General features: G+C 35.3%; 1 protein-coding gene across 4 annotated transcripts in view; it reads right to left on the reverse strand.

Moving 5' to 3' along the window:
* Positions 1 to 2,437: 2,437 nt before the first annotated feature.
* The window catches only part of AKAP11 (A-kinase anchoring protein 11), a 44,898-nt gene continuing 34,378 nt past the window's right edge, over positions 2,438 to 12,957 (reverse strand). For 3 of the 4 annotated variants that reach the window (XM_067292442.1, XM_067292446.1, XM_067292439.1), the window contains 2 exons: positions 11,965 to 12,125; positions 2,438 to 6,884 (listed from right to left, as the gene is read on the reverse strand). In XM_067292442.1, coding sequence (XP_067148543.1) covers positions 6,738 to 6,884; positions 11,965 to 12,125 — 308 coding nt within the window. In that variant the 3' untranslated portion in view covers positions 2,438 to 6,737. The remainder of the gene's footprint in view (positions 6,885 to 11,964; positions 12,126 to 12,957) is intronic. The other variant, XM_067292450.1, reaches the window with a different exon arrangement.

Raw genomic sequence — 12,957 nt, forward strand, 5'->3', positions numbered from 1 at the left:
TACTTTCCTTCAGGAGTGAAAAACTCAGCCAAAAGCAAGTTTGGTTCTTCTTCACTGCTTGATGATTTCTGGTAGGCAGCGTTATTCCAAAGCCTCCCAACTGAGAAGACTCCCCTTATTGGTTTTAACCGCTTCCGCCAGCCAAGAACAAGAAGGCCAGAAGTCACATCAGGACAACAGAGTAGGGTCAGGAAAGAAGCAGAAGGCAACAGCCATGCTACAAATTGGGCAAGGGACAGAAGTAAGCAGAAACCAGCAAGAGCCACAAAGAAAGTATGGGATGAGACTTAGAGGTTATAGGAGGTGGAAACTGTACAAAATAAGAGATTCGTAATAAGTGGGCTACTGCAACAGATGGAAGAAAGAATACCACATTATCACACCATTTCATTCTAGATACTCATCTTATTCCTGGCTGTAACATTGGAACTTCAGGAAACCAAGTCAGGTCATCTACACAAGTGTCCTCTTTTGCCCCTTCCCCTCACCCCCCACAAATAATAATACTAAAATAACTCTTTCACAGTCCTAGGAGCAGCAGCAGTCACTTTAGGAAGAATGGAAGCAAGACAAACCATTTATTTTGGCTAACTGAAGGCCCCAGTTTCAATCTTCATAACTCCTGTGGAAAGGTGTCACGTGCTCACGGACTAGATAACCAATACCTTCACCACAGACACTAGTCTCATGCTTGTCATGGTTAGCTCCCTTGCCCCAAACAGTCACACACTTTGTGGTTTGCCTTAACAGCAGGGGAAGAAACAGCATTTGATTAACCTGGCATTCAATAAATAACCAGCAAGGTTAGTGTTCAGGGCACATTTCTTCAGCCTCAGCATGACTCATTTTCCCTAGCCAGCTTCCAGTCGGAGGCTTGGAGCGGTAACCAGCATGGAATTCAGTCACACCAGAAGCTCAGGCTATGGACAGGGAGGAAGGTACAGGCAAAAGCAGCAGGAGATGGAGTAACACACATGCTGGGGGAAGACTACGGAACAGCTGCAGACTCAACTCTCAATTTAATACACCAAGGTTAAACAAAGTGCATGGATACTGTTTTGTGGTTGAATAAAGTCAGCCAGAACCAGACTGTCAAAAGAAAGAAAAAAGTCCAGGCAGGAAGAAGAAAAGCTCAAGTAATCTTCCACATGCATATACCCTTCTTCTCCTACACAAAACCTCTTTTTTTGTCCCCAAACATGCCACTCCAATTTTTTTTTTTTTTTGGCTGTAAAATATTTTAGGAATAAGTTAAACATTTGCCTGATTCAGTTAGCATACATTTTCTACATGGTCGAACCTGAAGTATAACTCAAACACATAAATCTTCTAAATAGGTATGATAATGATACAAAAGAATGTTCCTTTTGGATACAAATAAATACAGTAACAACCTCCAATAAGGAAACATTGCAAAAATAAAGATTCATGCAAAAATGGGTACAACTACTGTTTTAAAAATAACTTTAGCAAAAAAATTCCTAATTCTTGAAATGAAACCCTGCTGAAATTATTAGTTTGCAATACAGTTGTATCTATGTGTTTTGAATTATATTTGCAGTAACAGTTTAATCTTAAATCTTAGAAACTGTCTATATACAACATCTTTGATCAGCATTATGATTTTGTGGTACTTGACAATAAGTTGTCTGGTAAACCTTAGTTCCTGAATGTATTTCACAAGATACCAAAATACTTCAGGATTTTAAATAAGCCTGTGAATCACAGAATCACAGAATCGCTGAGGTTGGAAGGGACCTCTGGAGATCATCTAGTCCAACCCCCCTGCTCAAGCAGGGTCACCTAGAGCATATTGCACAGGATTGCATTCAGGCATGTTTTGAATATCTCCAGAGAAGGAGACTCCACAACCTCTCTGGGCAACCTGTTCCAGTGCTCTGAAACTTTGTTTCGTATAACGTATTTCCATTAGCAGTATCTTCTTGTATTTATCCAGAAGACTCCAAAGCTGGCTTTTATGCTATCCCAAATAGCGTACCATGTGCTGAAGACTAACCGCATTCCACATGGAAATAGCAATACCAGTCTCCCTGACCTAGCTTTCAGGCAAGACATGAACACACCATGTCCAGCCATTAAGTATAAGAGAGATTTATGCAGACTGGTTATTAATGTCTGTCTTATACTGAGTTATTATAATGGATTTCTTGCCCAATCTCTCCTTACAGAATCCATGCATTTCTTTACTTCACATGACTGTAACACTAGTTTTACCTTCCAACTTAAAGACAGTAAAAGTGTTCTAACATCCTTCCCAGATGCTAATTTAATCCTGTAAAAAGTATGCCATCTACTGATGCACTAGCACTATTTACTATGAGTTCCTTCACACAGTCACTGACTAAGGCCAATCTTAGTTGCGAGAGCTGAAAAGAAAAATATTCTAAGAATTTACAAGAATGACAGTGCTCTTGAAGCCAGTGAAATGTGTTTTATTTAAGCCACTGCTAAAACAAGGACAAATTTAGTGCAACCTGGAGTTCATGATCTGAAAACTGAATATACTGTTAAATTACTAAAATAGCAAAACTTATCACCATTATACAGTACAAGACCTTCATATTCATTGAGTACAACTACATAAACACTTATAGTTATTCAAACTGCTTTTGGTATACAATTGCATCACTAACTGGGCTGTGAATTACCGTAACACTGCACAAATAAGCAGCAGTTCCAGCAAATTATAATAGATTTTAGTATTAAATACTATTCAGACATTACAACAGAACCAAGGCCCTCTAAAACTACAACTCCAGCTATACAACAGGAATGTACAAAGATGGTACAAAATAAAGTGACTACAGTGGCTGGGGTCTGTACTTGGCTCTTCAGAGCTCAAGTACAGTAAAAGCTTGACAGTAGTGGCTCTTGCTGAAAAGCTAGAATTCTTACACTAAAATCATTCCTGAAATTTGTATTTTTCTTTGCAAATCACCTGTGTAAAACTAGTTCTTTTTGCGCTGGTAACAGTGTTTACTATGTACTGTATTCCCATCTCCAACAATATGCATCTATTTATAGAAAAGGTCCCATACAAAGTTACATTAGAAAATGTAACATTTAAAATTTGATACTATCTTTGGGAGACCTAATTAGTCTCGGAATGTGTGTGGTTTTTTTAATTTATACAATCTTTTTAATCTCAAGAACAAAGATACTATGCAAATTACATGTAAGTACATGGCCTTAGCTTTTTCACATCCTCATTTTGAGACAGTAGATAGTCCTTAATTTTAGCATATGGTTTTGTTTTGTTTTCATAATGTTAAGGCTTTATGCACACTTTTGTATTATTTATGCACCTCTTTCTCAATGTTTTAAAGTTGTTGTAAATATGGTCACTTTTAGTGCTAATTTACAGAGGGACTATTTTCACAGTGCTTTTTCTACAGAATCTTACAAAGCATATCAAAACACTTCCATCATACAGAATAACAAATGCATTTATGAAGTGTTTCAGAAAAGACTGTTTTTCTTGAACAATATATATTTTCCTCAAACTGGAAATTATATTTCCAAGTCAGGTTTCCCATATAGAAAAATGCAAGATGAGACAAATTCTACTTTATTACGTTTGTTTATAAAGCAGATTTGTCTGGTTTAAACAGACTGAAATTTGGCCCTTCATGTTTTTACAGTTCATCTACATTTCTGTATGTGTTCAGGAGTTTTAAATAAACTCAGTAATGATGTAACTCAAGATTCAGTCCAGCGAAAAATAGCTTTCTTACCAAAGAGGCAGAAAACAACAATTAGATTTAATCAGAATAATGCTTCCCACAAACTACTGCAATTACTAATTTCTAATAATAATTGTGCCAAGCTGGTTTAATGCTTTTCCAATTCTGATACCCAACAGAAAAAAAAAAGGCAAAGCCTAAAGAACACAAATTTAAAATGATTTGTGTAGAAAACTACTGTTCTTGAAAGTAAAAATCAAGTATTTTACAACACATTTTTCTCCAGTAAATTTGGAAACTCTGCTACATTCCTCAGAGGCTAATAAACCAAAATTCTTCCTTAATATAACACCAGCAGAGCTACATGATGTATTTTATCCAGTCTGAAAACAACATTCCTTGCGTAAAAAAACAACAACAACAACAAAAAACTCTGAGTATAACTATTGTCTACTTAAGTTTTGATATCATTGTAAGCTTTGGGAATTGCAGAGTCTTCTGCTTTTCTTCAGAAAAGTGATTAAAAAGAAAAACAACATCAACTTTATAAAATCCAACATATCAAATAAATTAGTTAAAAACTGGCTGTTCTTGATTTTTTAAAATCTATTTATAGATAGCTTTGCACATTTATGATGTCTTGAATTTCTCTCTTTTGATTTGGACATGTATAGAAACACTATAGTAATTCCATTTTATCTTCATTTTCTGAAATTCCACTTTGATGGGAATGCAAGGGATGAAAAACCAGAGCAAAGTTCAGCCTTGAGGCACTGTTCTTAATATTTTATGTTCTTGTCATTTAAACTTTAAACTTAAATTTATGTCTGTAAGTACATTATTGCTCTGTTAAAGAGAAGATGTTACAACCAAAAAATGGTTTCAAATTTTTACCTGAAACAAAAGTTGAAATTCAACATTCTCAAAGACTACATCCTTTAAAAGGAAAAGAAAGGAAGATGGAGGATGGAAAACAAATAGGAAAAAAAAAAAGACAGCTTTTGTACAACCCGTCTAAGTTTATTACTAGCCCCATCTTCCAAATACAGAAATTGAGAACTTTTTTTTTCCCCTAGAGCCTCTAAAGATAGCCAAATCCTGGTGCTTTAAAATATCATATTGCCTGCAACAAGGCAAAATAATCTGTGATGTTTTTCATTCTTTCTTGTCACACAGCATATGTAGGTCTTTCAATCAGGGAAATGATACATAAGGTGAAGTAATAAACTATGAACATAATATAGAATTTTAAGCTAAAGATTTAGGTTATATGTCCATATAGGTGAGATTTCATACATATAGATACATATACAAATGTATACAATGTGTGGACATGTGTACACACACACATGCATTTATAAAAACTTAAAAAAAAAAATCTTCGATTCAGTTTGAAAGGTGAACTTTGTGAGGTCCAAGGCAGGGTTCCTTTTCAAATCCAGATGACAAAGGAAGGACTAAAACATACCAGGTCCCTGTAAAAATACCTTTACTGAACATTGGGATGCCTTCCTGAAACACAAAGACATTGCAAGGAGAGTGCTATCGAGTTCACCAGTGTGATGTCTTATAGTAATTTTGGGGGTAGGGAGGGGATCAGAATTGTATATATTCCACTAAAATTCATAGATGTAAGGACTCCATTTCTCAGGGTCTGATCCCAAGCCAGGAGACTTGCACACCTATCAACTGTATATTTTTCTTTGAAACAGCCATTAAAATTCTTTTATTCATCCAAAATAAGTGAGACTCCATGATTCTCTTGCAAGTGATATGAAAACTCATACAAGCTGGCAACATGGTAAGTACCAGCAAGTGCCTTTTTCTCTCAAAGGATGTATTAAAAAAAATAAATAAATAAAAATCCAAAAGCACTTTCAGACCATAGGATATGTAAAGATCCAGATTTCCGCTCCAATGGAAATGCAAGTCAGCAGCACTGGTACAAAACCTTAGATCAGACTGCTAAAAAGACTTGATTAAAAGTGCCTTAAAGAAAATAGCAAAGGTAGTTAAGAAAAATAAAAAAAACAATTTGCAGCAATTTTCTTCTTTATGTCTTAACTAACTTTCTCTCTTCACTAACTCTGAAGTGCTTATGGAGTAACAAAGTTATCTTTTCAGTGAAGAAAATTTATATATGGATGCAAAGAAAAATAAGTAGACTGGTCAAAAGATGGCCAAAATTTAATAAGAAGAAAAAGCTGTTTGCTACTTTTAACCTATCAGTGTGTGAGACAAACACACAAGTTCTTCAGACAAAATTAACGTCATAGAAGTACTTACACACAAAAAGCTTTAGTAAGGAAAAGAAAAAAGCGATTTAAATTTGATAGGCAAGCTTTGGCAAACCTTGCTGAAGAAGATTTCAGAAGTTATCTTCAGCTACCCACTCTGCCCTGCTGCCAGTAGTTATCCTTCTACAGAAGTCAAGAGAAGGGAACACATACTTGAACCTCAATGATTTTAATGCAAAATCGCACATAAAGTTAAACTTGATAAAGGCAGCTATGAAGCTAGTATTAAGAGGCTCCTTGGGCACTGTCACAGTTTTCCTCCTGCCAATGCTGCCCATGGGCATGTAACACCTGGCAAAGAGCGGTAATTTCTTTAGGGTCTGCAGCAAGATTTTCCAGAACTCTCCATCAGTGTTCTTAGTCTCACTGTGAATTTAGCACGCCTTGAAGCAGGAAAGAGCTACCCTGGCACAGAGGAAATCCTGAATATCACGCTGTCACCTCTGAACTACTAGCACAGATGATCTATATTTTCATAAACTATTTCAATGGTCCGAACACAGCAGTAAATACAAGTTATGTGTGGGTGGACAACACCGATTATGGACTGGATAAACACATCATGTACACAGTATCACAAAGCACAGCACAGCTATCTTGACTTTCACCTCAAAGTCTTTTAAATGCTGACAATTACTAGAACATTCATCAGTTAAATTTTACATTACATATCTGGGTTCTTCTTGTCTTCTTTTAAAAGGGGAATGAAGCAAAGAATGTTGCATCTTTGGATTTTTCAGACATTTTCCAGAAGCCAACCAACCAAAGACTTATTTAGGACTTGTTCTCCATCAGATGCCTTCTCTATTATTTCACAGTACTTCAGCACTGCTTGCAAGAGATCTCCCACTTTCCAATCACTTTCTCGCAGTCTTCTGGAAAGCTAAAGGAGAGATGGGGGAACACAAAACAAAATATTTGTACTAACACATCCTAATTAGAAGTTTTAGAAGTTATTCTTAAAACATTAGCTCATAAGAGAATAACTGTAAAGAGTTAATCATTAATCCCACAGCTATAAAAACAAAAACTTCCTCAAGGATCAAGCACTTCTCTTCAGGGCAGTTTTCACAGAAATTTCTTCTGGAGGGAGTGACATTTTCAAATGATGTGGTGCCACAGGTATGAGGGCTGTGGTTCATCAAGACTGCAGAAAACAGGAAATTCTGAACACAAGATTAAGACATTCGCTACCGCTCCCATCCCAATAATGCACATATAAAAAGACAAAACTCAGTCTTAATAAAAGGATGTGGATTTTGCTTTCACAACATATAGTGTGGTTTGGGTGGCACAGATGCTACCCTCAAAGGAAACAGTGTCTTCAGAGTTAGGAAATTATAGCGTCTTAGGAGAGAGGAAAAGGTGAGGATTAAGTTAAACTACCACTTGGAAGCAGAGGTCAGCGTAGCTGAAAACAATTTTTCCCCCGGGGTCCATGCAAGAAACTTTCCTTGATTACATGTCAAGATCAGCTATATACAGAAGAAAGCCTACCCTAAGACATAGATGAATTTGCCATTTTGCTTAAGAGTGAAAACTTCTAGTTTAAAAAAAAAAATCATTCTGGGCAGCTTTCTGAATAACTGTCAAAGTTGCATTTAATAGATAATTTACACAACATTTACCCTACTTATTTTTGGAACTGTAGATTTTCTTTCTTTCTTTTTTTTTTTTTTTTAAATAGCCTTCATCATGATATCCTATATTAAGTTAAAAAAAATCCCAAAGAAAGTTCAGTAAAATAGATCCCACATCTACCAAACAAAGAATTCCTAAGGATTCTTACTCCTAGAAAATATGTGTAAACAGCAATTAACTTCTTATAGGACATACTTGAACAAGCAAAAAAACCCAGACATCTAATCTTATACACAATATATCCTCAATATTGAAACTTTTCAGTGAAGAAGCCCATATATATTTTACATAAGCATATCCCGAAGACAACTGAAATCTGAAATTGTTTCTTTGAAATATTTGTGAAATTTAAAATATACCACAGGAAACAGAAGTTTCATTGTCTACAACATAGCTATTTTGTAAAGGGTGATTGTTGGTTTATAAGAAAATGGCAGTTAGTCTTATGACAAAGAAGTTTGGCTAATGTCCAAAGACCTGTTTAGTCAAATACAGTGTAAAGTTTCTGTCTACTTTTCAAATCACATTAGAAAAAGATACCATCATGTTAAGATACACAGATCTGGCTTCACTAATCTTGGTTTTAATTTAGAGTTCAAGGATCAACCCCATCATTTCTTTTTCTGATTGATCCGTTTCCTACTGTCAGACAAGTGAAATATTGAAGTTTATTCAAAATAGAAACCAGAAATTCTAAAATAACTAGATATGATCTGATTAAAAATTTAATATGTATGTATATCTATACACTTATATTTATTTTAATCCAGGCACTTGCATATCCAAGCTGCCAGGATTCGTGAAAGAGTCAAGAACCATCTATTTACAAGCCTCTTGTTTTAGCTCCTAATCAATGTATTTCACTTCATACATTAGGATTCATGTTATGCTCAGCAAGGCAGAAAGAAGTTGAATACCCGAGTAAGACTTCATACTGAGTTTCAGCAATTAGTACATTGCCTGATATATGCTAGGAGTACTTTTGTCCTTTAGAGAGCAACACCGCATCAGAGGCTTGTTATCATACTGTGATCAGCTAGCGTAAGCTTTTCTTCTCTTTTGGAACCTTCTGACTGCTTACAGTGAAAATTCTTGCTTTCAATGGGATCTCAAGCCCAGACTCATTCCCCACATTGCTTAGGCACCTTATCAAAGCACCTATGAGATGATCTAAAAAATCCTTTAGTTGGAGAGAGAGATCAGCATCTATAAAGGTCAATTAAGTTTTCTGTTAGGCTGCAGCGCCCTCTGGAGGTGCCTGTCTTTACTCCTTAAGGAACTGAGGATGACTATTTCTAATTTAAGAATCTCAATTTGGCCAGAATTCACTGGGCTCAGTCTGGGACTAGCTGCAAGACTTCTTATTTTGTACTACTCAGTATCTCACTTTTATTAATACAATCCTGAAAGAACAGTCTATTTTCAAAATAACCTCCCTATTAAATTACAAAAATCCTTTCAGAAAGTCCTCATTCTTTAAACTTTAAATCTGATGATTTGTTTTTACATTCTTACTTAAAAAAAAAAAAAAAACACCTATGTATGTCCTAATTTTCCTATACTAGGTCATTCAAACAGAAATAGTGTTCCGAAACCTGTGTATTTTGCTTCAAACCCCAAGAAATGGTAAGAGATGTGGAGTCAGACTAACACGACAGGTGAAGTTCTGGTGTTTGGCAATTTTTAGGCATAAACTCCACAAAGTGGACAAGGACACAAATCTGCAAAGAGACAGTATTACACATTCTGATCGGGAAATCAGATAGAATCAAAACAGGTAATCCTTCCCTGCCCCCAAAAGGGAACAGGATTTGAATTCATTTTAAAATAACTGCATTTGGAGAACTAAAATAATAATAATAATAAAAATAAAATATCAATATATAAAACCAAGAGAATCAATTTATTACTTAACATTTTCCAGACTGCATGACTACTGCCTGCCTGAAGGTCTTATGTTTTATCTTTAGCTGTCAACTAAGTATCAATTTATGACTGAAGTCAAAGTATCAAGTAGAAAAATATTACAATTTTTAGGAGTGCATGCACACTAGACACTTCTATTTTCCAGAGTGCTCTTCTCAGTATATTCTCTTATTAGGGTAGCTAGAAACAATTTAAAATACATACGTAGCTAACAGCATCTGTTCCAAGTATCTTTAGGCAGATTCAAATAGTAGCATCCCAACTGCAAAATCTAATGAAGTCAGACCTGGCAAAAGAATTAGAGACTGGGGGGGGGGGGGGGGGGGGCCACCTGCCATCTATTTTTTGTCTAACATGCTATATATACACTGCAAGATCAGCTACAGGTCACAAGAAAGTTTACTGCTAACACTTATGGGTCCTAACACTCTTCTACCTGAGTGTTTGCAATATTGCAATTCACACAGAGCAAGTACCAAATGGACAGATCTACAGATGAAGACAAAACCAGACTCACAAGGAGAATTAGTGTAATCGCTAAGCAAGACTCATTCATATCAAAAGAAGAACTGAAATGGACTTCAGAGACCTCTTGGTCAGGTATATAAGAACAGAAAAGTGAAGCATTTTCTTCCTTATGTTAGACTCTTACAAACTGTAACAGGGAAGTAATATGAAAAGAAGGATTAAGTCCAATAATTCCAAATAAAACCAGAAATGGAAAAAAAAAAAAGTGTTCTCAACAAATTGCCTTATAGTTTAGGAAGGCAAGAATAACACCACACCACAGATATTTCTAAATCAAACGCATACCGATCTCCAGAAAAGAAGAACAGAGGGACATATTTCAACTTGCCTAAAAATATTTCCCAGTTTTCTGGGCTACTTTAAAATAGAATAAATTAAATAAGAATGCAAGACTTCCTACTCTTAGGTTTGAGTATATACAGTTACACAAAAGAAATCCAAAACTAGCATTATTTTCTGGGCTCTCTACAGCCAAAAAGGGAGAAGGCACTCTTAGGGCAACTCAGCCCAGGTAAGATCCGAACTGACCTCCAGAGATACCTTTCACACTCTATTAACACAAGTCTACAGTAACTAAGTACCTTCGGTGCGCACATTCGCTTAATTAAACTTTATGTTTAGTAATACTGACTTCTTCCCTGTCGCTCCTAGAATAATGATTCAAGCTTTGGAAAGCACCTAACTGAAGTCTCAAAACTAATTTTCTGAACTGAAAGCAAGTTCTTGCTTCCTTAGATACTAATAAACGCCTCAAATCATTTTTGTCAAGATCTTTGTTGTAAAACGCGTACTAATGGCATCACATTAAAAAGTCTCCTTTACCCTTTTTCATTTGTTAACACATTACAATATAGTATCTGATAAATTATCATCCCTAGCAATCTCATACTCAGAGACAATGTCCACATATCTGTTATTCTAGTCTTTTAGTAGCTAGGCATAAAATCATATTTCACAGGCTTACTGAAAACCAGAATGCCATTTGCAAAAGTGAAGAGCCATAAAGGTAGAAGATTCAGAAGAGGTTAAATATAATAAATGCCAGATTATTATGTGCAGCTTGGTGTATAGTCACATAAAGGAGCGAGTTCTACAATTTTACAGGAATAAAAAGTTTCTATTCTGTATTTGTGATAGAAATAACTCCAAGTCAGTTTGTATGATAAAATTTTGGCTCTTCCCTAAGTGACACAAATTGCTGAAACCTCTTTGACTTCTTTTATGCTCCACTTTCTCTTTCATCATATATTAAATTCAATCTATAAAGCCAAAATAAACATTCCTAAAAATAGTTTTTCGAGCCTTCATTCTTAATAGTTCTGGTTGAAATTGCTTCCAGAATAAAAACATACTTAAAATCAAATTTAATTAGAAGCTAAAATTTATTCTGATAAGAAAATGTGTATTTGCTAGCAAAAAAACCTTGAAACAGAACATCAGAATATTAAGTTAAAAATTCACTTGCATGAGCAAGTTCTCAGAAACGACAAGATTCAATTTATAGACAATTAAAGCAAACACTAAGTAAACAGTGCTTCAAAGAAATACATTTTTTCACTAAACAAGAACATCATAATTGTATCTTTTTTGGAGAAAGCCAAAGAAAACAAGTTGTGAAACAAGATATAAAAATATACTGTTAACTCTGCTTTAACTAACACTATTTACAGCACATGCACAGACTAACAGGCTGTTCTACTCTGACATCTCAGGATTTAAATAATGTTTTTTCTCAAAAGCAAATTTTTCCTTATTATTGTGTGGCAAATATAGTAGAAATAGCTGATGTATCAGAGCAAATCAAAATTAAGGTAAAATTACAATAGCAAATCCTTCTCCCCCCACCACCCCAAACCCCAAATACTTACAAAGACAAATTCCCTTGTAGCAGTGTCATGAAAATGAAGGTCAGACACCTCTGTTTCAGAAGCTGCCAGCCACTGGAGCGCTGCTCTGAGCTGGGGATCCACTATATTTGGTTCCAGATCAATATTCACTATTGCTAATGTCTTTCTTATTTGCTCCATACCTAACATTAAAAATAAAATGTTCAAATCTACAGGTCCAAACTGTCTTAAAAGAATTGCTATGCATCACTATTAGATTATATTATCTTAAATATTTCATTTTAGTGTATATAGATAATGAATGGCAAAAAACATCTGGGTCTGAAATGTTCTGTTCTTCTGGGATAAACTCTTCTTGCACATTTGCAGCTGAACGTAAACATATCTGAAGATTAAAAAGCATCTGAACTTTAATGCAAGATTCCAAGTGATAAGGACTTTTAAACAGTCTTTCATAATCCATTCAAACAGCAATGGGCTCTTACACTGTGCTTCAAGCAGTCATTTCAGTTTCAATCTGCTGTTTTTTGCAATGCCTTCATCTACTAAATTTAATAATGTCTGTGTTTCAGAATTCTTTCCTGTACAGGCAACAGACTGGTCAGGCTGCCTCTGTTTTTCCAAAATACAGTGCTGTTGTTTACTGAGGCCTATCCAATTTTTCAACACTTCCTTTACAGCATGAGTTCCAGAAATGAACACAGTATTCAAAGAGCAGTTGCATGAATAACAAAAAACAGCTACAGCATCATCATCTTCTGTTCTCAGTCTGCATTTCTTATCCAGATATCACAGTAGTCCTCTGTCACACTGTCATAACCAACTAAGCATATGTGTAGGGCTCTCCAAGTTCTTCCTGAAGTCAACACTTACAGAATGAAGGCAGTAGTCTAGAAGTATGACTTAACTTTTTAGAGAGACAGAATATATTTGAAATAAAAACATGTATTAATGTGCAGTTTACCTTAATCTCACTACTCTTCCAATCAACCTTATAAAATTCAAGTACATAAG

This window comes from Apteryx mantelli, chromosome 1 (genome assembly GCF_036417845.1).
Source record: "Apteryx mantelli isolate bAptMan1 chromosome 1, bAptMan1.hap1, whole genome shotgun sequence".
NCBI classification, from domain to species: domain Eukaryota; kingdom Metazoa; phylum Chordata; class Aves; order Apterygiformes; family Apterygidae; genus Apteryx; species Apteryx mantelli.